At 43.1% G+C, this 27,571-nt stretch overlaps 1 protein-coding gene across 4 annotated transcripts in view; it reads right to left on the bottom strand.

The window, feature by feature from the left end:
* Window positions 1-27,571, bottom strand: part of CLNK (cytokine dependent hematopoietic cell linker) — a 258,741-nt gene that overhangs the window by 159,293 nt on the left and 71,877 nt on the right. For all 4 annotated transcript variants that reach the window (XM_073610079.1, XM_073610087.1, XM_073610055.1 and 1 more), the window contains exons 3-5: window positions 25,608-25,636; window positions 943-968; window positions 277-373 (exon numbers count right to left, since the gene is read on the bottom strand). In XM_073610079.1, the coding sequence (XP_073466180.1) occupies window positions 277-373; window positions 943-968; window positions 25,608-25,636 (152 nt within the window). The remainder of the gene's footprint in view (window positions 1-276; window positions 374-942; window positions 969-25,607; window positions 25,637-27,571) is intronic.

Genomic DNA, 27,571 nt, shown 5'->3' with positions numbered 1-27,571 from the left:
AGTAAAGAAGGAAAGGAGAGAGGGCGGGAGGAAAGGAGGAAGGAATTAATCAAGATTGGGTGTGAGGAAGGAAGGAAGGAAGGAAGGAAGGAAGGAAGGAAGGAAGGAAGGAAGGAGGGAAGGAAGGAAGGAAGGAAGGAAGGAAGGAAGGAAGGAAGGAAGGAAGGAAGGAAGGAAGGAAATGGAAGGGAAGGAGGGAAGGGAAAGATAAAGGGGAAAGATGGAGGAAGGAGGGATAGATAATTGTCCATTGAAATGTATCTGATATTGTATTACCTGCATACTCTGAGGGTGCTTTAGAGTTTGAGTGCTGCATGTTCACAAATATTTCCGTATCTAGATCTATAATTTCATAGTTTTCAGTGTCATTTTCCTGAAACATAAATGTGTAATGTATGTTGTTAGATAAACAAATACTTTTGAAGGGTTTCTGACAGAAGAAAAGACCATTTTCACTTATTATATGCTATTACAGAGTGTCATGGCCCAAGAATGGACTTGGACTATATAGAAGCCCTGGCAGAAGCAGCACAATAATGCATACACTTTTTGATTGCTGACCCACAATAAACAGTTTTTATTGAGTAAAAGAAAAAAGAAAAAAAATTCTGAGGTTTGCTTATAGTTTGAGGCTCGCCGGATAACTCAAAGTACTCAGAAAGAAACGTTATGTTTAATGGAGCATTAGATTGAATGAACGGTAGAGAGGATTGTGACATAAAAAAATAATAAATCAGCTTACGAAAAAGTATTTCCTGATAAACACAGATAATTATTTTCTAGATCGGACGTGAGGGGAGATGGTGCATGAATTATGAAGACATAATAAAGAAATGCATTTTTCAAGAATACATCACACTTCATTCTCCAAGTCATAATTATAAACTGCTAAAGTAAAACTTTTCAAAATTAAAAAGTGGATGATACATATACTATACTTACATATTTCACAATATTCTCTTGTGATGCTGTGGAATAGAAGACATATATTATTATTAGAACAATTATTAGTATTCAACCAATATAAAACTAATATATACAGCAGATTTGTATTTCTTTATTGTGGAACTTTAGTTCCATTTTAAGTTTACCATTAAAAGTTTTTTTCTCTTATCAATTTGAATAAAATGCCTCTTGACCCAGCTAGAAATCTTGTGAGCTCATACCTTTCAGTGCTCTCTGCCTGTGCTACACTTTTATCTGTCAGCACTTTTCTGAGTTCTATTTCCTGGTGCCTATCCATGGCAGCATACCTGAGATAGAGCTCCGGCTTGGCTCCTCCCTCAGGACCAGTGAATAGCATAAATAAAAGGCATAGTCCCTCCCCCAACATTCTTCTTTTTTTCCTCATACCTCTTGAGCTGGTGAAGAATAGCAGTACGTCCATACCTCTGCCTTTGGCAGCATTCGCCAGGTTCAGCCTCTCCCGTGCGCAGTCCCTGCTCATGGGCCGCTATTAGTGCTAATAAGACTGGGAACCCCTTCTGTGGATTTTTTGGGGTCTTGCAGAGTTTCCTCACAGGAACGTAGTCTGCTGGTGATTCATGAACAAGGAATGCTGGTGGATTCAGCAGGAGGATCAGCTTCCTTTCTTCCCTGGACAGGTTAGACTTTATTCATTATTTATCTGTTACAAAAAAAAAAAAAAAAAAGACATTTTTCCAGACCGTGCATGCGCAGTTCAGCCATTGTGATCTCAGTCTTTCTTTTAAAGCTGGAATCTCGGGGGGTAGTGAACTCTGGTCTTGTTATTCGGTTTGGGATGCTCGGGAGCCTGGTCGTAGCTAGCGGGCTTACGGTTCTCACTCCCAGCTGGCTACGTGGGCAGTGGGGAGAGAGGGAGATAGAAAGGGGCGGTGACGGCCTCCCTGGCGGGCCATGTTTCGGGGGACAATGCGCATGCGCAGGCCTGGAATACGGAGCTGTTGTTGGTCAGAGGCCTCTGGCGGCGGTGAGTCCTCAGCTGCCATATTTGTTTAGGGAAACACACTGGAAGTCAGCCAATGGTGCCAGAAGGGGGGTGGGCTTGCTAATTAGTCCCCCCACCCTCTGCTTCTTTAAAAGTTTGTGTCCATTTGGGCTCAGGGCTGCGTTGGATATCCAGTGGTGCCCTGCAGTTAAAAAACCTAGCAGCAGAACAGGTATGTGTTCCTCTTTCACGGTTGAGACTGTGGTTCAGTTGGTTTCTCTCTAAAGGGTTCTATCCTTTTTTCTTACTTCATCTCCTTGCAGCTGATCCTCCTGCCCATTTCATTGAGTCATTCGTCACAAAGTCAAGATCCTCCTGTGTCCAATAGGTATGGGACCATCTGTACATGAGTATATCAAAAAGCAAAACAAAAAGAAAAAGAGTGCGCCACTGACGAACAAACTTTGTTTGTTTCAGTCCTGTTCCCTCAAAACGATCCAGAAAATCTTCAAGATGCCATGACGACGATAGTCCAGAGCTCGAATCATGCTCTTCACACCATAGGTCTTCTAGACCTAGACCTCTTCTAGGAGATCAGGATCATGGAGACATTGTCGCTCTCCTTCTCCTCCACCTCTGCGTCAAGGAAAAAGTGCTAGGCATGTAGCGCTGTACCACTCCCTGATAAATTGGTCTGTAGGGACTGTCTCAGGGATCACACAGCCAACCAGGAGCTGGAAAGCCAGCAAGTGGTCAATCTACTTAAGCAGACCATGAAAGACTCCTTCTCAGAACTGGTGGCCATAATCCCTGCCCATCCAGTTCCACAAGGTGTTCAAATGCAAGACCTAGACCCCAGAACTCCGGGACCCTCAGCTGCTAGCACTCCACTGTCTGCAGGAAGGGCAGCTAGGCATTCTTCTCCTGAAGATCCTTCTGGGGAGTCTTCAGAGGACTCTGAACCATCTGGTTTCAGATTTTCCCTGGTCCAGCCGTTTGTCAAGGCGGTGAAGAAAGCTATTGCTTGGGAGGATCTATAAGAGCCTCCTCAGAAATCGAAAGCTTATTTTCCTTTTCTTAAAAGAAAACAAATTGTCTTCCCATCATTGGGAGAAATCAGACAAATTATAGAGGACGAATGGAGCAAAACAGACAAGAAGTTTTCCATATCCTGTTTGACTAAATTGTATCCTTTAGCGGATACGGATACACAGTCTTTAAGTTCAATGCCTATGGTTGATGCGGCAGTAGTACGTCTGGCAAAAAACGTAACTTTACCGATGTAGGATTCAATATCATTCAAGGATCCCCTGGATAGACTAATTGATCTAGACCTCAAAAGGAGCTATCTAGGGTGTCTAGTAGGCCAGCCATTGCACTGACATCTGTTTCCAAAGGCATCAGGTCATGGACCGAAAATGTAGAGACACCCCTGTGCCAAGACGTCCCCAAAGACGACATAATCAAAGCTCTGGAGGAGCTTAAGTTGGCGGCGGATTTTGTAGGGAAGCAGTGATTGACACGATCCATTGTTCGTCCAACTCAATGCTGCATTGGGTTATGGCAAAACAAGCCTTATGCCTGAAACCCTGGACAGCCGATCTTACATCAAAACAAAATTGGTGCAAGATTCCCTTTGATGGCAAATCCTTGTTCGATAAAGCGATCTCCCGAGTAACAGGGGGCAAATCTGGCTTACTTCCCCAGAACAGGGAGGTCCAGAGAACAAGAGCCTATGTGTCTCGATTTCGACAATCAAACTCCAGAGATTTCAGGCAGTCTCACCCCTTTAAAGATAATAAAAGATTGTGGAGAGGCACTCAGAAGTCTTATTTGGGAGCCAAAAGAAACAAGGCTGTCACCACCCCCCCTCCCCCTGGAGGGGATGAAGTCCCTTTGATGCCAGAGGGCGGAGACGCCCCTAGTAGGGGCCCGGCTTAATTGTTTAATCCCAGTCTGGGCTGCCAGATGCCGGGACCCATGGATCCTATCAACAGTTCAGTACGGTCACTTCTGGACCTTTTCTAATCAGCCTCCTCACACATCCTTCAAGGAAACACAGACGCTGGCCTCCCCACAGAAAACACTGGCCTTAAACCAGTTTATAAGGTCACTACAGCATCAACGGGCAGCAGTACCTGTCCCCCCATCAGAACAATTTACAGGATTTTATTCCACCCTTTTTCTGGTACAGAAGAAAACAGGTGACTGGAGACCAGTAATAGATTTGAAAAGGCTCAACAGATACATCCATCTCGAGATTTTCAAGATGGAATCGCTACAATCATCCAAGCAATACAACCAGATTGATTAATATCAATAAATCTGCAGGATGCTTACCTCAACATCCCTATTTTACCATCTTTCCAGAAGTACCTAAGATTCGCAGTGGTTCATGTCCAGCTCTGCCCTTCAGCCTATGCACCTCGCCTTGGGTATTCACGAAGGTGTTGATATCTTTCATGGCCCCTCTGAGAGAGAGGGGATTAAGGATTTACCACTACCTGGACAATATCCTCTTACACAGTATCTTTACCTAAGCCGAAGATGAGAGGCATCATTCAAAGAATGTCCAAGACCATGCGGAGGTCCCATTTTTCAGCCTCACAGTGTCTGAGCCTTATAGGCACGATGTCCTCGTGTATACCTCTAGTCCCGTGGTCTCACTGGCACCTGAGACATTTTCAGACAGGATTCCTAACACAATGGAAGAGGCAAAATCTATCTCAGACAATTCTGTTGATGACACTAATGAGCAGGAGCTTGTACTGGTGGTCAAATACAAAGAATCTCTCCCAGGTCCCATCATTTGGGTTCCCACTCCTGGACCATAATTACATCCGATGCAAGCGAACAGGGGTAGGGTGCCCATTGCATAGAGTTCAGGATTCAGGGAATTTGGTCCTTTCCCACCAGAGGGATAGTTTCCAACATCTTAGAAATGAGAGCAGCATTTCTAGCCTTGACCTCATTAGCATTCCAGATCAAGGGACGGAGGGTGCTTCTGCATCTGGATAACAGAGCAGCGGTCTCATATCTACAGAGACAAGGAGGCACCCACAGCAAAGCACTTCTAAGGGAAGTGGAACCTATAATGATCTGGGCCAGATGGAACCTGGTAGATCTCAGAGCGATATATCTCCCGGGCAAGATGAACACAGAAGCAGACAGCTTATCAAGGAAATTTGGGAACAACAACGAATGGAGACTTCACCCCCATATGTTCAACCAAATTTCCAAACTATGGCAAACCCTGCAGGTGGACCTCTTTGCTACCCAGGAGAATACCAAACTCAGGAGGTTCTTCTCTCTCCTTCCACATCCACAGGCAGAGGGAGTGTCCTTGGAACTTCACGACAGCATACGCCTTTCCTCCCCGCCCACTCATCTCAAAATTTTTCCTCAGGCTGCTAAGGGAACAAGTCCAAATACTGGCGGTGTTGCCCTATTGGCCAAAGAGACCATGGTTCCCGCTAGCCATGCACCTCAGTGTGAGTCCCCCTATCAGAATTCCCCCCTTCCCGCAGCTATTGACCCAAGGCAAGCTGGTTCATCCAGACCCACAAAAACTGGATCTTCGAATATGGAAGTCATATCCACCCTGCTTAAGGCCAGGAAGCCAACAACAAATGCAATATATGCAAAGATTTGGGACAAGTTCTTGTCTTATGCCACAGGAAAAGGGTTTGACCCAGTCTCTCCTTCCACGGCCGATGTCTTAGGCTTCCTTCAGACTGGTCTCGAATTGGGGCTCAGCCAGAGCTCCCTTAAGGTGCAATTGTCAGCAATTTCTGCGGCAACTAACACAAGATCCCCTAGTGGTCACATTCCTCAGACAGGTACTGTAGATATGCCTGCCCGTCAGGTGTTCCTTTCTGTAATGGGACCTTCCTTTAAAACTAGAAGTCTTATCCAGTCATCCATTTGCACCTGTAGAAGAAATTTCAATCTGGGATCTAACCCAGAAACAACTTTTCTTCTGGCTATCACATCTGGCAGAGAAATCTCAGAACTACACTCCTTGGGCATGGGGGACGAGCATATCTCCTTTTTCCCAGACAGGGTAGAGCTTCGCCCTCTCTGAAGGTTCACACCTAAAGTTACCACAACAGCACATCTATTGGAGCCATGGGTGTTACCAGTTTTTTCTGACTCAGAATCAAACTCATGTCATGAGTTAGATATATCCAGAGTCCTCAGGGCCTGCTTGGAAGTTACAGCAAGATTTAGGGATTCTGAAAGACTATTCATTGTCCCATGGGGCAGAAATAGAGGGAAGGAAGCTTCTGCCAGAACCTTGGCATGTTTCCACTACACCTCTGAAGGTATGCTCTGGTATCTGGCACCAAGCCGTCAGCAGCAGATCCTTTAAGTCCTGTATGTTGTAAAGTGGGGCCTCCATGCATCAGACTTGTTTTTCCAGCACATCCACAGATGCTCCATTGAACTGAGATCTGAAGAAATTGCTTACAAGCCCATTGTAGGTGCTTTTGGCTGTGGACATCGGTCAGCATGCGCAGCTCAGTTTACATTCTGGAGATCGCTGTGAACAGGAAGGTAGGTGTAGTTTATTGCGGAAGAGACATTGGATGTCTCTTCTGCAATAAAAAGCCTGGCTGTGTGCCATATATAATGGTGGAACTTTAGTTTCACTTTACCTATCCAATTGTGTGTCAGCAAAAAGCCCTTGTTTCGATTTCCCCCACACACGATTGGGTATTCCAAATTAGTACAGGTTCACCTTGTTTCTTTTCACTCACTTAACAAAGTGAACAGCCTCTACTCTATTGAGTGTTATAACTAAACCCAAACCTATTCATCGGCCATGTGTGCCCTTATTTGCCAACAGTAGATTTCTCCCACTTAGTTATTAGTACAACATGACAGCCTCTCTCAAAATGAGTCAACTGCTGATCAGGGTTTCCTGTATTTTAAAATGAAGGTTTGCTACTTTACAGAGGACACCTAGACATGTTAATTGTACCCAAGCAATACCCTGACATTCCAGCCTGGATGGTGTGGAGATTGTGATGTCACCACACCTCCTTTTTCAATTCCTCACATTACAGAACCCCTTGAATTAGTTGAAAAAAAATGGTGGCAGTGTCTAGCTCGTGTCCCAATATCATCAGCGGGCAGAGTGGAAGTCGCATGGCACAGGACCTGGAAGATTGAGGCAATCACTGTAGTAGTGCTGACTACTACAGTGATTGTCAACTTCCCCAGTGGCCCATCAGGTCTGAGATATTCATACTTACATTGTGTCAAGCTGGGCCAATGTAATTATGCATTAAAGATTATACCTGGATTTCAGCTTTAAAGTGACACTCTACTTCTAGCTTATAAAAGTTATATTTAAGTATGTGTTCCTAAGGCAAAAAAAGTCCCTTCTGTTACTCTCAGCCTCCTCCATATCTCCAAATTCCCTTTTTTTTTGCTGCTGTGATCTTACTTCCTGTTAGAAAGTGGCTATGTCCTTTCTCCATGGTCCCACTGTATGTAGAAACATAGCCATCCTCTCTTGCTCACTCCTGAGTAGGGTTGCCACCTGTATGGGACTGACCCGGACAGTCCGGGTTTTAACACTTATGCCCAGGCTTGCCTCCACTGGAAACCCAGACACACAGCATACCTTCAGAGCTAACCGTCACGTAAATCTGTTCTGGGGATGTTAGCCAGTGCCGATCCAGTGACGGCTTCTGTGGCTGCGTAGCGCCTGTTTGTGCTCTCTGCCCTCTTTCCACCCCCCCCAGCCACCTCAATGATCTTAGTTATACATGCATAGTGGGAGGAAAACAGCCGCTGCAGCTCTGCCCCAAACTCCGGCTCCTAGTGCACTTCCTAGCTTGCAGCAGCTGTGGCTTCTCTCCCGGCGGCACACACAACCCTCCTTGCTCTCCTTGCATCTACAACAGAGGAGGAGGAGAAGCAGGGCGGGGTATTCACACTCCAGCCTCGTGCCCACAGCATCTCCCGAAGCCCACGCCGGCAGCCTGACATGGGGTAAGGTACAGTACTTCTGTGGGGTAGAGGAGTGCTGTGCACTGGACAGGGAGGTGGAGAAAGGTTGGGAAGAGAAAGAGAGGGGTGCTCTGCACTGGGGGGAGGGCAGAAATTTGGGGGTAGAGCTTGGTACAGGGAAGTTATAGACTGGTCTGTGATTTATGCACACCTGCACTCTGTACGTAAGCAATCCTGAACCCTTCACTCTGCATGTAAGGCAATCCTGAACCCCGCACTCTAAACATAACGCAGTCCTAAACCACGCACTCTGTACATAACGCACACCTGAAGCCTGTACTCTGAATGTAACGCACTCCTGAACCCCATACTCTGAACGTAACGCACTCCTGAACCCCGTTCTCTGTACATAAAGCACCCCTGAACCCTGCACTCTGTACATAACGCACTCCTGAACCCTGCACTATGTACATAATGCACTCTTGAACGTAACGCACTCCTGGACCCTGCACTCTGTACATAATGCACTCCTGAACCCCGCACTCTGTACATAACGCACTCCTGAACCCTGCACTATGTACATAATGCACTCCTGAATGTAACGCACTCCTGAACCCTGCACTCTGTACATAACGCACCCCTGAACCCCACACTCTGTACATAATGCACTCCTGAACCCCACACTCTGTACATAACGCACTCCTGAATGTAATGCACTCCCGAACCCCGCACTATGTACATAATGCACTCCTGGACTCTGCACTCTGTACATAATGCACTCCTGAACCCCGCACTCTGTACATAACGCACTCCTGAACCCCGCACTATGTACATAATGCACTCCTGAATGTAACGCACTCCTGAACCCCGCACTCTGTACATAACGCACCCCTGAACCCCGCACTCTGTACATAATGCACTCCTGAACGTAACACACTCCGGAACCCCACACTCTGTACATAACGCACTCCTGAACGTAATGCACTCCTGAACCCCACATTCTGTAAATAACGCACTACTGAACGTAATGCACTCCTGAACCCCGTACTCTGAACATAACGCACTCCTGAACCCCGTACTCTGAACGCCGCTAAAATGTTCGGGTTTGGCTTGAAGAAAAGGTGGCAACCCTACTCCTGAGGTCGACTATGGATTACGGACTATGGGATGTGCAGTATACATGACTTCAACTAACATGCACTGCCATACCTCCCAACTTTTGAGATTGGTGTAGCACTGCCCCTGTGGGGGTTGCTGAGTATAATCTTCCCTGAGCCTCCCTCTGATTATCCTGCAGCCAGACACTTGGGTATTTTCACACGACCACCCGCACACTCCTCTGCTCATTTTCCAATGATCAGTCTAGGGTATTTTTTTTTTTTGTATTTTTTGGTAGAACTTGGATGGGAGGAGGGATTTGTGGGATACTCCAACTTGAACTATGCACAGATGAGGACAACCCTCACAGACTCTCTGCTGAACCACACTACAGTTGTATGGATGAATACGTCCTTTGCTTGCTCTGGTAGCAGACTCAATGAACTATAATTCTTCGGACACTCATCAGTATCCCCTTTGGCTGATACCTGTCCACTGACTTTACTAGCTTGAAGGGATGGCTCTCACAGAACAGGCCCCTAGACGCAGATCTGTATTCACAGTAGCCAGGAACAGATCCTCCTAGAGGCAACTCCCTCCTAGTCAGCTCTGCGGGATATCTGGGTTGCAGCTTCTGTGGCTCCAGCCCTCAGGTCGGCCACCTGAGGCCGCATGGCAGCCTATACAGGGGAGAGGCAGCAGCCCCCTCCCTCTGGGACCACGCTCTCCATACGAAGACCCCGAGCACATATGCTCTAGGCATATATACAGTCACTCAATATGCCTTGAGGCACCTTCCTCCCACTGTACAATATGCCCCATGCTATTGGACCACTGTGAAACAGGCAGACAACATTAGCATCATCTGAGCACACTGGTTAGACCCTATCAATGAATCACTGCTCCCTGGTAAGCAGGGAGCACCTACATTTACCTAACAGCCCCCCTGTTAAGCAGGGAAACCCAAAAACGATACTCTCTCTAGCACCCACCTAAGTGGGTGCTACATCAGTAACAAGGGTCAACTTTGTAGCAAACATATAAAGGCACGGGGCACACGCCCCCTTAAAGGAGAATTAAACAAACAAACAAAAAATATTAGTTAAACCCACAATTGCTTTTTTTTTTACCACTACTATTCCTCTATATTGGCTTTTGAAATTTAGAAATGAAGCAATTTAGAAATGACATGAAAGGTTTGCACTGGGAAACACTTTTTGAAAGATTAATGCCGCGTACACACGGTCGGACTTTTCGTCTACAAAAGTCCGACAGCCTGTCCGACAGACTTCCGACGTACCTTCGGCGGACTTGCGGCAGACTTTGTTACGAACGGACTTGCCTACACACGACCACACAAAAGTCCGACGGATTCGTACGTGATGACGTACACCGGACTAAAATAAGGAAGTTCATAGCCAGTAGCCAATAGCTGCCCTAGCATGGGTTTTTGTCCGTCGGACTAGCACACAGACGAGCGGATTTCGGGGTCCGTCGTACTTACGACGTAAAGATTTGAAGCATGTTTCAAATCTAAAGTCCGTCGGATTTGAGGCTAAAAAAGTCCGTTGAAAGTCCGGAGAAGCCCACACACGATCGGATTACCAGCCAGCTTTAGTCCGTCAGCGTCCGTTGGACTTTTGTAGACGAAAAGTCCGACCGTGTGTACGCGGCATAATAGTGTATTTTATATACAACTATATAGATCAGACCAAAATGAGGCACAAATGAAGGGAAAAGAGGGACAGAGGGACTTTGCTCCAAATCAGGAACAGTCCCTCGAAATCAGGGACAGTTGGGAGTTATGCACTGCTCCTTCCAAACAAACTGAAGGAGAAAGGAGAGGTTCAAGAGCTCACAGAGGCTGTTACACGGAGACAAAAAAACACAGTGAGAAATGCTTTCATGAAAAACAGATTACAAGGCCATTAGGTAATGGATGCATATGTATCTTTGTTTTTTTTTTTTTGTAAGGATATCGCTTAGTGTCACTTTAGGAAATACTACTCTTAAAAAAAAAACATATAAATAGGCTAACTAGGGGTTATTGGTCTCTCAAATAAAACCTAAGCTAAAAGTCCAATAAAACAGCTGTGTACAGTGCCTTGAAAAAGTATTCATACCCCTTGACACTTTCCACATTTTGTCATGCTACAACCAAAAACATAAATATATTTTATTGGTATTTTATGTGATAGACCAACACAAAGTTGAACATAATTATGAAGTGGAAGGAACATGATAAATGTTTTTCCAATTTGTTTACAAATAAATATGTAAAAACCGTGGCTTGCATTTGTATTCAGCCGCCCTGAGTCAATATTTTGTAGAACCACCTTTTCGCTGCAATTACAGCTGCAAGTCTTTTTTTGGGATGTCTCTACCAGCTTTGTACATCTAGAGAGTAATTTTTTTGCCCATTCTTCTGCAAAATAAGCTCAGCTCTGTCAGATTGGATGGAGAGCGTCTGTGAACAGCAATTTCAAAAGTCTTGCCACATATTCTCAATTGGATTTAGGTCTGGACTTTGACTGGGACATTCTAATACATGAATTTGCTTTGATCTAAACCATTCCATTGTAGCTCTGACTGTATGTTTAGGGTCAATGTCCTACTGGAAAGTGAACCTCTGCCCCAGTCTCAAATCTTTTGTAGACTCTAATGCCGTGTACACACGGGAGGAATTTTCGACCGGACTGGTCCGACGGGACGAATCCGTTAGGCAATCCAACCGTGTGTGGGCTTCATCGGACCTACAGCGGACTTTTTCGGTCGAAAATCAGACGGACTTTAGATTTGGAATATGTTTCAAATCTTTGCAACGGACTCGAGTCCGGTCAAAAAATCTGCTCGTCTGTATGCTAGTCTGACGGACGAAAACCGACGCTAGGACAGCTATTGGCTACTGGCTATCAACTTCCTTATTTTAGTCCAGTCGTACGTCATCATGTACAAATCCGTCGGACTTTGGTGTGATCGTAAGTGTGCAAGTCCGTTAGTTCGAAAGTCCATCGGAAGTCCGTCAAAAGTCCGTCGAAAGTCCGTCCGTGTGTACAGGGCATAACAGGTTTTCTTCTAAGACTGCCTTGTATTTGGCTCCATCCAACTTCCCATCAACTCTGACCAGCTTCCCTGTCCCTGCTGAAGAAAAGCATCCCCACAATATTATGCTGCCACCACCATGTTTCACATGGGGATGGTGTGTTCAGGGTGATGTGCAGTGTTAGTTTTCCGCCACACATAGCATTTTGCTTTTACGCTAAAAATTTTGGTCTCATTTGACCAGAGCACCTTCTTCCACATATTTTCTGTGTCCCCCACATGGCTTCCCACAAACTGCAAACAGGACTTCTTATGGCTTTCTTTCATCAATGGCTTTTTTCTTGCCACTCTTCCATAAAGGCCAGATTTGTGGAGTACATGACTAATAGTTATCCTGTGGACAGATTCTCCCACCTGAGATGTGGATCTCTGCAGCTCCTCCAGAGTTACCATGGACCTCTTGGCTGATTCTCTGATTAATGCTCTCTTTGCCCAGCCTGTCAGTTTAGGTGGACGGCCATGTCTTGGTAGGTTTGCAGTTGTGCTATACTCTTTCCATTTTCCAATGATGGATTGAACAGTACTCTGTGAGATGTTCAAAGCTTGGGATATTTTTTTATAACCTAACCCTGCTTTACACTTCTCCACAACTTTATCCCTGACCTTCGTGATGCTGTTTGTTCACTAAGGTTCTCTAACCCTCTGAGGGCTTCACAGAACAGCTGTATTTATACTTAGATTAAATTACACACACTTTGTGTTGGTCTATCACATAAAATCCCAACAAAATACATTTATGTTTTTGGTTGTAACATGACAAAATTTGGAAAATGTCAAGGGGTATGAATACTTTTTCATTCCACCTACTGTGCATTTCACGGTTATTCCAGAAGCACAGGAGCCATCTTATTTGACATCTAGTTCTATTGCTGCAGGATAGTACAGACTCCATGTTTATATATCATACTTGTGAGTGTTTTTAATCTTTTAATTTCTGAATAAAAAAGCCATACTGCACTTAAAGGCGCTTAATACTACTCTAATGCCCCATACACACGGTCAGATTTTCCACCGGAAAATGTGTGATAGGACCTTGTTGTCGGAATTTCCGACTGTGTGTGGGCTTCATCACACATTTTCCATCGGAATTTCCGACACACAAAGTTTGAGAACTTGCTATAAAATTTTACGACAACAAAATCCGTTGTCTGACATTCCGACCGTGTGTACACAAATCTGACGCACAAAGTGCCACGCATGCTCAGAATAAATTAAGAGACAAAAGCTATTGGCTACTGCCCCGTTTATAGTCCCGACGTACGTGTTTTACGTCACCGCGTTTAGAACGATCAGATTTTCCAACAACTTTGTGTGACCGTGTGTATGCAAGACAAGTTTGAGCCAACATCCGTCGGAAAAAATCCATGGATTTTGTTGTCGGAATGTCCGATCAATGTCCGACCGTGTGTACAGGGCATTAGACATATATTTTGTTTTCATAATATGTGTTACAGTTTCCACCAGTAAATATAAGCATATCAAATCTTTACAATTGAAGAGAAATACTTAAGATAATGTAGGTAGTATGCCTTTTTTATAAACCCCACAAAACTGCTGACTCTTATATGATATGCTGCCATAATTTCTTCCTCTAGATGGCAGCAAACAGCTACGTATCTTTGGTCTGAAGTTATAACAGGATAGGTATACTGTATGTACAAGAATTTTCAGCAATTCATTTTCCAAAATATATTGCAGGTTTACTGTCATTTTATGGCTTTTTGTTTTGTTATTCAGTATATATCGGTTACATATGCATGCATATTAATCTCAGACTGTATTAAAGATGGTTTATGAGATGGAAGCATTGCCCAAATAGTTTTCTCACACTCCAAACTTTTATCATTATTATTTGTTTGGCTTTAAATTGTAATAAGAGCTACAAAGTCCCATTGACGTAACCTAATTTATTGCTCTGCAACACGGTCCTCCAACACATCCTGAATAATATTATTTTATTTTTTTCATTTTCAATAGATTTTTATTGAAAACATTGAAGGTACAAAACATAGCGTAAAAGAACTTTTTGTAATAGCCAGGAAGATGTTAGACAGCTGGACCGCAGCTGCAGAGAATGTAAAAACACCCAACAGTATAAATAGCATATTAAGAAACAAAACTTGTAGCCTGCAAGTTAGAATAGGTATCAATGAACCAGGTCAATTTTTCACAGGCTGAGAAACAATAAGCAACGATCTGCAACGATGAAATAAGAAAGAAGGAAAGAGGGAAGAATGATGTTCACAGTAGAAAGGTGGGAAAGAGAGGAGAGTTGAATGGGAGGGGAGAGAGTGTTGGGAATGAACAAAACCAGCATCCCAAAGATATGATTTTATTTTTTAATAATATTATTTTCACTAATGTCCTCCATAATGGCACAATGACATGTTTAAAAAGGTTGTAAACCCTGGACAAAAAAAAATAAATAAAAATCTTTGAGACAAAGACATAATGAGCTAGTATGAATGGCATACTAGCTCTTTTTAAAATACTTATCTTAGAACGAAGCCCTCCAGAGGCGCACACACACCTCTGAGACGGCTGACATCCTCCCCGGTGTTTCTCGCGGGGGTCCGGTGCTGTGAGTGGCCAGAGTCGCAATTACATCACTCCTGCGCATGCACGCGGGAGCTGCCGGTCACATCACAGGCTCTGAAGAGAGGGCATGGATCGGCGTTCCTTCAGAGCACATGCGCGGATGATGTAATCGGTGGCATATACAGTAAATATCTTCTAAACGGTGCAAGTTTAGGAGATTTTTACAGTACCTACAGGTAAGTCTTATTGTAGGCTTACCTATAGGTACAAACAATACAGGGAGGTTTACATCCTCTTTAACCCTTGCTCTCTACACAACTTAAAGCCTAGATGCCCAGATCTAATTTGGCAGCTTCAGTATACACCAGATTATTTAAAGATGAATTCTAGGTATGGATATTTTACACATAGTAACATTGGTTCAGCTTCGGCTCATATAACTATGTATATACCATACATGGCTGATTCCCCTGGATGTTGGAAATCACAGAAGTAGACACGGTTACACCAGTGATCTCCACTTGCCTCTGGGTCCTATGTTGAGCGGCTGCCCTGCTACACTCTGAACACAGGAGGTCGGCTGCTCAGCACAGGCACCATTCAGAGAATGCTTGGCACTTTCTAAATTAATGCAAAGTGTTCTCTGATTGGACGAGATGGAGAGTGAAATATCACTGCCCCACCTCTCATAGTTACATAGTTACATAGTGGGTGAGGTTGAAAAAAGATACAAGACCATCAAGTCCAACCTATGTGTGTGATTATATGTCAGTATTACATTGTATATCCCTGTATGTTGTGGTCATTCAAGTGCTTATCTAATCATTTTTTGAAACTATCTATGCTCCCGCTGAATCTACCACCTGTGGAAGGGAATTCCATATCCTTACCGCTCTTACAGTAAAGAACCCTCTATGCAGTTTAAGGTTAGACCTCTTTTCTTCTAATTCTAATGAGTGGCTATGTGTCTTATTAAACTCCCTTTCACGAAAAAGTTGTATCCCTGTTGTGGGGTCACCAGTATGGTATTTGTAAATTGAAATCATATCTCCTCTCAAGCATCTCTTCTCCAGAGAGAATAAGTTCAGTGCTTGCAACCTTTCTTCATAACTAATATCCTCCAGTCCCTTTATTAGTTTTGTTGCCCTTCTCTGTACTGGCTTCATTTCCAGCACATCCTTCATGAGGACTGGTGCCCAGAACTGAACAGCATACTCCAGGTGCGGCCGGACCAGAGTCCTGTAGAGTGGGAGAATTATCACTTTATCTCTTGAGTTAATCCCCTTTTTAATGCATGCCAATATTCTGTTTGCTTTGTTTGCAGCAGCTTCCCATTGCATGCCATTGCTGAGCCTATCATCTACTAGGACCCCTAGGTCCTTTTCCATCCTTGATCCCCCCCCCCGAGTAGATTGCATTCATATTTTTGCCACCCAAATGCATTATTTTACCTTTTTCTACATTGAACCTCATTTGCCATGTAGTTGTCCACCCCATTAATTTGTTCAGATCTTCTTGCAAGGTTTCCACATCCTGCGGAGAAGTTATTGCCCTGCTTAGCTTAGTATCGTCCGCAAATGCAGAGATTGAACTTTTTATCCCATTCTCCAGGTCATTTATAAATAAATTAAATAGGATTGGTCCCAGCACAGAACCCTGGGGGACCCCCACTTTCCACCCCTGACCATTTTGAGTACTCCCCATTTATTACTACCCAGTGAACTCGCTCTTGTAGCCAGTTTTTAATCCTTGTACTCACCCTATGGTCCATGCCAACAGACCTTACTTTGTACAGTAAACGTTTATGGGGAACTGTATCAAATGCTTTTGCAAAATCCAGATACACCATGACTACGGGCCTTCCTTTATCTAGATGGCAGCTCACGTCCTCATAGAAGGTTGATAGATTGGTTTGGCAAGAACGATTCTTCATGAATCCATGCTGATTACTGCTAATGATACTGTTGTCATTACTAAAATCTTGTATATAGTCCCTTCTCATCCCCTCCAAGAGCTTGCATACTATTGATGTTAGGCTAACTAGTCTGTAATTCCCAGGGATGTATTTTGGCCCTTTTTTAAATTGGCGCTACATTGTTTTTTTTTTCCAATCAGCTGGTACCTTTCTAGTCTGTCAGTAAAAATTAGGAACATTGGTCTGGCAATTACTGAGTTCCCTAAGGACCCTTGGGTGCAAGTCATCTGGTCCCGGTGACTTATTAATGTTAAGTTTTTAAAGTCTATTTCCAATTCTGTCCTCTCCACCTTGCTCAATCATAAAACGCTTTGCCTTAGACAAGCAGGGATAGCTAACTATCTTGAGACAATCTCGCTATCAGTATGAGAAAGCTAATGAAAACTGCTAAGGTGGACTGACTCTTTCATAACTTGTTCTCTTTTAATTCTACAAAACAACTTATGGCTAAAGGCCCTTTATTTCTTACAGAAGACTTATTGCTGACTATAGAACTCAAAACCATAGGCAACTTTCTCCTAGTGTAGGATGCTAGGCAACTTTAGTTCTTGCCTCCTTCTGTAATAAAGAGAGCTGTGATCATTTTTTCTGGTCTGCTCATGGGTCTCACAGGCTGGGAGTTTGATTGCTCCCCTGCCTCTTATGCCATGTACACACAGTCGGACTTTTCAGCAACAAAAGTCTGACGGCCTGTCCGACAGACTTTCAACAGACTTTTGGAGGACTTCCGACGGACTTTCTAACGAACGGACTTGCCTACAAACGATCACACAAAAGTCCGACGGATTCGAACGTGATGACGTACACCAGACTAAAATAAGGAAGTTGATAGCCAGTAGCCAATAGCTGCCCTAGCGTTGTTTTTTTGTCCGTCAGACTAGCATACAGACAAGCGGATTTCTGGGTCCGGCGGAGTTACGACGTAAAGATTTGAAGCAAGTTCCAAATCTAAAGTCCGTCAGATTTGCGACTGGAAAAGTCTGCTGAAGGTCCGGTGAAGCCCACACATGATCGGATTGTCCACCGGATTTGGTCCGTCAACGTCCGTCAGACCAGTCCCGTCAAAGTCCGACCGTGTGTACGCTGCATAAAAGAACGGCAAATTCAAAACAACCAACCTGAATATTTAATGAAGTGGAGATAAATATTTTGAGACAATGGAGAGCAGGGTTCCTTCTCTCTAGTAGGGTTCCAGAGCCAGAGGGGAAGCTGACCTCAGTCTGCCCATGGACTGAACAGCTGCTCTTGAGGATCTCAGCAGTGCCAGAGCTGGACTTTGCTTAGAGCTTATTGCAGATCCACACCTCAAAGGATCTGGTTTGTAAAGGTACTGTCTCACTTCTGGGCCATGTCCAAAGGAAGCTGGGAAGAGGCAGCTGCCCTGGGGACTTGAGTATCGACTTTAAAGTGGTTCTAAAGCCTCAAGGTTTTTCACCTTAATGATCCAGTGATGTGCACGAGCGCAGCGGCTCCAAGCACTGTCTCCCTCCTCATTGGACAGATTGATATCAGCAGGATCCATTGGCCCGGGGGGAGTCCTGCTATCTGTGTCAGTAGACGCAGCAGCAGGACTCGGGAGTGAGCCAGCATGGTTGTGGGGCACCCCAGAAGAAGAGGATAGGAGCTGCTCTGTGCAAAACAATTGCAGAGAGCTGGTAAGTATGGGCATGTTTGTTATTTTTATGTAAAAAAAAACAAGGGTTTACAACCCCTTTAAACTGATTCCTGTGACTGGAAAGTATACTAGAAGCTGCACTGGGTACCCGCAGTAGTGCATTTGCATGAGTAAACCAGATGCAAACACAAAGACTTGTCCCATGGTCTTCAGCTATGGGGTCTTAGACTGTCTAACTAGTTGCAACTCCTAGAAAAGATTGTCCTCTAATGCCTTCCTGCGCAGATTGCACCGATGCTTGGCTGCAGAGAAAGGGACTGTGGAATCTCTGTTCTCAGTCCCTTTCTTTGTCTCAAAAGGGAGACATCAGGGGTTTATACCTTTGATATTTCTCCAAAGCCTCCCAATGGAGCTCCTAAAAAATGTAAAAATAATAGAAATAAATTATTGTAAAAAAATAATAAAATTGTATAAAGTTGTAATAAAAAAATAAATGACTCAAACTGTCCACTGCCCTACTGATACCAACCTCTGCCCTACTGACATCGTCCACTGCTCCACTGCTATATACGCGCATGTGTGTTTGAGCTTTGAGGTGCACACCCTTATGCAATGGGCTGCGCACATCTATGCAAATTAAATTTGGGAGTAACCCATGTTTCAGTTTCCCTCTGATATTGAAGTTTTGTGAGCAACAAAACTAGTGGCGATCACTCATAAGGAGCGCAGGGGCACCGCCACCTAATCCATGCGACCGATCCCTAATCTGCAAGCAGGGCGGTGGATGCATGGATTTCAATGTTTTTTGTTTTTTTTTAAGCACATGATTAGTCTCTAATTGGCTTCAAAAAGGGTGGGGTGGCAACCCACTTGTGTGTATGTCTTCCTGCTTCTCCTCCTGGCCAATCAGGAAGCAAGTCCTGAGACCCCATAGTCCGGGAGTCCTAAGACCCAATTGGCTGGGAGGAAAAGTGACTGCCAGGGCTCAGGAGGAGATGCAGGGGGGAAGCCGCCAAAGCTGCGACCTGGATGGGGTAAGTGCAGGGTTGATGGGCAGACAGGTGAGCGGGCAAACGATCGATCAGGTGATGGAGGGTGAGGGGGCCAGGTTTGTTTGCTGCCCTCCCTCCCTGCCAAAAAAATTGAGCACTAGTTGTCACTGAACAAAACTTAAAAAGACACTTCTTAGACTGCTTATTGAAGCCAGTATGAATGGACTATTGCTTATGGGAATATGCAGCCTCTGTACTCATCAGGGAAAAAACAGTTAATACCAGGGGTAGCACTACATAGTGTTTTTTTCTGCAGAAGTAAGATCATCAAGCAATACACAATGATACATTATTAAATATATAGACTGAGCAGTGTTCAAAAATGATTGCAATACTTTCTTGAGAACACAAGATGGCGATGAAGACATTCATACTTCCACCAATGAACTGAAACTCTCAAATGAAACTTTTTACTTTCTACATAATTATTCTTTTCTTACACATTAAGAAAAGAACATTTATTTATTTACAGTCCACAAAGTGCTAAAGGGACTTCAAATAGTAAAATTTCTTTCACTTTTAAACATATTACTTTCATTACAATTATTATATAAATGAACAGATAGACTCTTAAATACACAGTATTGGGACACCTGCCTTCTGCCTTTACACGCACATGAAATTTAATGGCATCCCAGTCTTAGTCAGTGAGGTTCAATATTGAGTTGGCCTACCCTTTGCAGTTATAACAGCTTCAATTCTTCTGGGAAGGCTGTCCACAAGGTTTAGGAGTGTCTATGGGAATGTTTGACCATTCTTCTAGAGGCGCATTTGTGAGGTCAGGTACTGATGTTGGACAAGAAGGTCTGACTCGCAGTCTCCACTCTAATTCATCCCAAAGGTGTTCTATTGGGTTGAGGTCAGGACCCTGTGCGGGCCAGTCAAGCTACTCCACCCGAAACTCGCTCATCCATGTCATTATGGACCTGCTTGCTTTGGTCACTGGTGTGTAGTCATGTTTGAACAGGAAGGGGCCATCTCCAAACTGTTTCCACAAAGTTGGGAACATGAAATTGTCCAAAATGTCTTGGTATGCTGACACCTTAAGAGTTCCCTTCAATGGAACTAAGGAGCCAAACCCAACCTCTGAAAAACAACCCCACAACATAATCCCCCTCCACCAAATGATTTGGACCAGTGCACAAAGCATCTTCTACTGTCAGGACAGATAAACCTGCTGCTCTGCTTCCTAATGAATATTTTGCAGCTTAAGAGGAGGGGCCACTGAGGTCAGGGCAGAATTTACCATTAGACACACATTAGACCTGACATAGGAGCTTATTTAAACATGTTCACACTATTCTAAGCCAGGTTACAACCAGTGAAAAAAATACATAAAAATCTGCATGAAGAGGTGATTCTAGCAAAGCAGTGTTACCTTTCTCATCAGTGATCTGTCCATGGCTATGGGTTTTTTAATTAATAAGATGGGTCATATGATAACGGGGAAGTTTCTCTGAAAAACACCCAACAAGCATGCCAAAGACAGGAACTATGCTGTCCTTAAGCCTCTACGGATGGACGGAGAGGCAAAGATGTCAGTAGAGTGTTTCTCTTCCAACACACACTCTGGGCCAAGGAATTGAAAGTCAGAAGCTACAAATACTGTAGCTGCTGACTTTTTATAAACAGGACTGAGGACACGTACCTGTCCAAGGATCCATCGCTGTCCTCATCCAAGCTAATTCTTTACTGGTCTTCTGGCATGTTAACAGTGGGCACTTTACAGCCGACTGCCCACTGCGCACCCGCTGCACTTTGTGAATGGACCCATAGCCTTCTGGGATCTCTGACGTGTTCCAAAAGGCTTCAGGCAGGGAGGGAGGAGAAGAACTTCTGGTGGATCCACTGCTGCAATCCAACCGGAAATGGAAAACTTTCCAAAAATGTAATGGGGGGGGGGGGCGTTTCGGTTGGTGTAAAAGTGGCACTTCCCTTTTTGGGTGAAGTTCCACATTAAGGATACTGGTGGGTGAAGTCCATAACAACCAGTGATTTCACCAGCCCCATTCACTAAACATGAGGGTCCCCTGCCAAAAAATGCAAACCAGACTTTTTCTGAGCATGCACCCTCCCACTCCTGAATAATATCAGTATACATGCTTGACATGGAAGAGGTACCTTGTCATGGGGAACCCCCCTGGCAAAGCACCTTGTCCCCATGGTGATAAAGACAAGACCTTGCAGGCAGGGAGCTTATAAGAATCTGAAACCCTCCTTTAACAATAAGGGGGCACCTAGATACCAACACCCCCCTCCTTTCTATGTAAATATGGCCATTACTGTTTTTTTAACATTCGGCTCCTATTGACTTCAATGGAGTTGGGATTCAGCACAAAAACTTTATCCATTTTCACAAAATCTGCCGCGAACCGAAACCCAATAGGAAAAAGTTCCATCCTGAATCTCTAAGGCTGTCTTCACATCTAAGCCAGATGCGGCTCGCAGCAGTGGTCCGGTGCGTTCCTGTTCTCTGTTTCAGGGACGAATCAGGACCGAATTTTTGCCTGAATTTGACCCTGAAATGGAGCCAAAGATGCACAGAACTCCTGTGCAATCCGCTCCGCAGCCACCACGGAGATATGTGAACCGGCTCCATAGAGAGCCAGTCATAATCTCCTGAGAAACCCACATCCAGTTTGCACTAGTGTGCTAGTGTGAACCCAGCCTAAGGCAATCTAATACTCCCAGGATCAACAATCTATAGTGTTATTACTTATGAACAATAATAGTTAGTTTTTTTGTGTGCATTTAGGTCCATGCACACATCTAGGATTTTATGAAACAGTTTACAGAGTTAGCTAAGACCAACTCTTGGGGATATCCATTACACCTCTTTTCCTTCAGACTCAAAGAGTTCTTTTTTAGTGACCTTAAAGTTAACAACTTTGCAAAATAGTTTACTGTATGGACTGTCATGAATCAGGGGTCATCAGGGGTACAGGGATGAGGGAGGCCAGTTGATAAGCAGAGTTTCACCATCTGACACACATCCTTGGAAATTGACCAGCACATTGTACAAATATAATGAGAACCCAAAGTTCCCTAATCCGGACATAGGTAGCAACCATAAAGGACACCCACCCACTAATATCTATGTTGCCACCACTCTCAACTCGTAGGCTTGTGAGAGACCTTGCTCCTGACACCTCCAGTCAATACACCCAACTCTTGGGAAGACTGACACATTGGCTTTTGTGGACCACACACACTGCTCTCACTAGTATTTACAGGTTAGCTATCATGTATAGAGTTAGTAAATACACCCACTTAAAGTCTTTTCATCATGCTCAGTCAGCCAACTGCTACAATTACAGAGAACACAAGTGTTACAATCCTATGCCCTGTACACACAATCGGATATTGATCGGACACTCCGACAACAAAATCCATCATTTTTTTCTGACAGATGTTGGCTCAAACTTGTTTTGCATACACGGAAAATCTGATCGTTGACGTAAAACACGTACGTCGGGACTATGAACGGGGCAGCAGCCAATAGCTTTCGTCTCTTAATTTATTCTGAGCATGCGTGGCACTTTGTGTGTCGGATTTGTGTACACACAATCGGAATTCAACCGATCGGATTTTGTTGTGGGAAAATTTTATAGCCTGCTCTCAAACTTTGTGTGTTAGAAATTCCGACGGAAAAAGTCCGATGGAGCCCACGCACGATCGGAATTTCCGACAACACAATCCGATCGCACTTTTTCCGTCGGAAAATCCAACCGTGTGTACAGGGCATTACACAGATTAGCAGTGACTTACACCAAACCTATAGACTTTGATGATACATTATAACTACTGTATTCACAGAGCAGTTGTTTCGTTATTCGTTTTATATGTAATATCACTAGGAGGGCAACGCATAGAAGAGGTAGAGAAAGTTACAAACAACAGAAGTTAGACACACTTGAACCAACAGTATTGAAAACAAAAGGGATAAGATTTACAGAAAAAGTATTTCTCTTGCTTTTGGGGTTGGATAGAAAATATACATTATATCTCTCAACATATATTGGACCTCTAAGATATGATCAAAATTTGATTTCAGATCTCCATTTTATTACGTTAGAGATCAAAGTGATTTGCCACTTACTCAGGGTAAGTGATAGGCTGGCCTTTCCGTGTTACCCAGTTAGTACAGGTAAGACTATGGTTAGCAAAATATTCAAACATTCATAACTGGGTTATGATTGACGAGTTTGAAAGTAAGTGTAATGGTTTTTGTAAAAAGACCCAGACATTAAGAACTCTTCCATCCTTAACCATAAAGCTGACAAATTTGGAGTTTAAGGTGTTCTATCTGTGCAACCAATCTTTTGCAGGAAGTTTTATACTGTAATTGTGCATTGCATGGGATGGAAGTTACACAGAAGAGGAGGAGCCAAGAGCACCAGCAGGAGGTTCGAAGGCTGTTCTGTGCAATACCATTGCACAGAGCAGGTAAATATAACAAGTTTATTATTTTAAGAAAAAAAAGCTGAGCATTTACAATCACTTTAAACATTTGACCTCCATTTGACACTGTATTGTTAAAATCATGGCAGATTTGTACTGTGATTTTCAAAAGGTTTGTATGAAAGTCTTTCGCCAGGCCTACTCGCTCTTAGCTAGATCAGGACGTGGAGTATTTAAGTATTTCATTTATATCAGTATCATGGCTGCAGCTTCTTGTAAAGTGAATTGGGTGGCTTTACATAATTGTTTTTTTTTTACCAGGGAGAGTCTTTATTAGAATACGGAAAATGTACAGACAAGTGCACAAGTACAAAGAGGAAAACAATCATTGTCTTCAATAACCAATATCAACACTACACAAAAAGGAAACAAATGCAATATGGTACTCAACAGTACAGTAGCATGGTACACATATGGTATCGGCTTTACAAAATTGAATTATCACCCCCAGGTATACACGCAAATGCAAACACACACATAGATCTGGCATGCATATGTAAATGGTGATTACACCACACATATGACACATGCTCACTTTTACCTCTGTAAAGTCTTATAAATCCTTCGCTATAGACCATTTTAGGTACTGTCATTTGTCACCATTTCACAGACATGCAAAATTTTAAATCTTGACATGTTTGATAATAATTTACTCAACATCATATTTTATATTTTATCAAACAAATTGGGTATTATATTATGTTTGTGTACATTAAGTTAATTTTAGTGTGCAGTATTTTTTTATTTAAAAAAAGGCTGTGCAAATATTGTGTGACATAAAAAAATTGCAACAGGCACCATTTTATTCTTCAGAAACTCTGCTTTCAGAAAATACAGAATACAATGTTTGGGGGTTCTAAGTAATTTTCTATCAGAAAATGTAAAAACACTGCCTCGGTAGGCAAGTGGTTAAACAAGGTCATCTTACCCTTACTTAAAGCGGAACTACACTCAAAAGTGGAAGTTCCATTTTAAAACTCCCTCCTCCCCTCCTCTTTCAAGAATGGATTCTTTGGGGAGATGGGGGGCGAGTACCTGTTTTGTTTTTTTGTTTCAATAATTTTCATTGAAATACATTTTTCAGGGTTTACAAACAAGGTAGGTACACACAGCAGGGTAGAAATACATTAGTCTATCAAACAGTACATGTAGGTGACAAGTATGGTAAACAATTTAATTAAAGTTTAGAATAATTGCAACATATTAATTATAGCCTTTTGGCAAGGGCCTAACTTGAATTGGTATATCTGTCAGTCCACATTTCCCAAGTCCTCTCAAACTTTGCACAGGTTAAGAAGGTAATAGCCAGCATGTGCTCAAAGCTTTTCCTTTTAAAATATTAATGGAGTCGTTCCATTTCCATTTGTGAAGCACCAGTGTACGGGCTGCTAATAACATGTGAGGCAGATACCTGATTATGACAGGTACCCGCTCCCACTTCTGCTCTGACCGCCTAGGCAATCAGAGCAGAAATTCTCCTCACGCCCTCCATCCTGGCAGCCATCTGGGACACATCACAGGTCCCAGAAGACTGCTGGACCATTTACAATGCACAGCATGGCTCGCACCTGCGCAGTGGGCACTCGGCTGGGAAGCCTCAAGCTGTCACAGTCAGCTGCCCACAGTTAAGATGACAGCACCGGGAACCTGAAAACTAGTAAAGAACTAGCCCAGGTGAGGACGGTGCTGGATCGTGGGACAAGTAAGTGGTGGTTTTCTAAAAGTTAGATTTTGTAGCTGCTGACTTTTAATTTTTACACAGGATATTGCGCTCATCTTTAATTTCCACTTCTAATTTTTGAATAATTATTGTTGAAACTGAACAAAAAAAACTTTCTATGGATTGTGATTTGCCCCTTTGCACATTTTAAGAATTTGAAATGTTATATGCCTTACCTGATTTGGACCATGATTGCCACGATTCACTGTAATGAGAAAAATTGATTATTATCATTCTTCATGAGCTAAAGAATTACAAATCATCTTAAACAACATCATCATCCTTATGAATCAATTAATATATATATATATATATATATATATATATATATATATATATACACATATATATATATATATATATATATATATATATATATATATATATATATATATATATATGACAGACAGATTTTTTTAAAAATACATTTCTTTTTTAAATTCTTGAAAAAATGGTTATATTGCCTTAGCGCAACCAAATACATTCAAATTAACAAACACAGACAGATTATATTTCAGACATTTTGGCCTAAAATTTGCTTCAATGGATTATTGGCAGAAACAAATACACAATGGTAACATGCGTACATACAGTATGTACTTCTGCAGGGTTAAAGTAGTGTTAAGCGCTGCAGTATTTAATGCACTTTGTTTAATAAAAGAAACATTTCGATTTTTTTATGATCTTTTTAATGATTATTTTTGCTCAACATTAAGGATATGTGAACGATTTGGCATGAGCATGAGTTCGGGCCGAACATTGGCTGTTCAGAGGTTCTTCGAACAATCTAATTTGCCCACCGAACGACCACAATCCACCGTGCCGCCGCACAGTGCATTGAAAACCCTGATTGGCTGAAGCAAATCTTTGCCCAATCAGGGCAAGGAGCACTGTCAGAGCCATGATTGGACGCTGTCATGGTGACTGTATCCAATCATGGCTCATTGCTCTTAATCCTGCCCAAAACTATAAAAGTATTCTTTCCATAGCAGCCATTTGTAGTGTGATAGCAGCGTGGAGAGAGAGAACAGGGCTCTGTTCAGTGCTATTAGACAGTTAGTGTGCTATAGTTTCTATTCTGATTCTATTGTCAGTGTAGAATATCAGTTTAGTGTGCATCTAGGGATAGTTCAGTGTGAGTGTAGTGCGACCATTCATCTTTACATTAGTGTGAATGTCGGGATAGTTCAGTCAATGTGAGTGTAGTGCGACCATTCATCTTTACATTAGTGTGAATGTAGAGATAGTTCAGTCAGTGTGAGTGTAGTGACCGTTTAACAAGTTTAATGCTGTATATTTCATTGTGTTACTGCAAGTTTAACGCCATATATTTCATTGCATTACTGCAAGTTTAACACCATATATTTAATTACGTTACTGCAAGTTTGATACCATATACAGTGGCTTGCGAAAGTATTCGGCCCCCTTGAACGTTTCAACCTTTTACCACATTTCAGGCTTCAAACATAAAGATATAAAATTTTAATTTTTTGTGAAGAATCACCAACAAATGGGACACAATTGTGAAGTGGAACGAAATCTATTGGATTTTTGAAACTTTTTTAACTAATAAAAAAATGAAAAGTGGGGCGTGCAAAATTATTCGGCCCCTTTACTTTCAGTGCAGCAAACTCACTCCAGAAGTTCAGCGAGGATCTCTGAATGATCCAATGTTGTCCTAAATGACTGATGGTGATAAATAGAATCCACCTGTGTGTAATCAAGTCTCTGTATAAATGCACGTGCTCTGTGATAGTCTCAGGGTTCTGTTGAAAGCGCAGAGAGCATCATGAAGACCAAGGAACACATCAGGCAGGTCCGTAATACTGTTGTGGAGAAGTTTAAAGCCGGATTTGGATACAAAAAGATTTCCCAAGCTTTAAACATCCCAAGGAGCACTGTGCAAGTGATCATTTTGAAATGGAAGGAGTATCAGACCACTGCAAATCTACCAAGACCTGGCTGTCCCTCTAAACTTTCAGCTCAGACAAGGAGAAGACTGATCAGAGATGCAGCCAAGAGGCCCATGATCACTCTGGATGAACTGCAGAGAACTACAGCTGAGGTGGGAGAGTCTGTCCATAGGACAACAATCAGTCGTACACTGCACAAATCTGGCCTTTATGGAAGAGTGGCAAGA

The sequence above is a fragment of the Aquarana catesbeiana genome, linkage group LG01, assembly GCF_042186555.1.
Source record: "Aquarana catesbeiana isolate 2022-GZ linkage group LG01, ASM4218655v1, whole genome shotgun sequence".
Classification (NCBI taxonomy): Eukaryota; Metazoa; Chordata; class Amphibia; order Anura; family Ranidae; genus Aquarana; species Aquarana catesbeiana.
The sequence above is the reverse complement of the archived record's forward strand: the minus strand, read 5'-3'. Positions and strand labels throughout refer to the sequence as shown.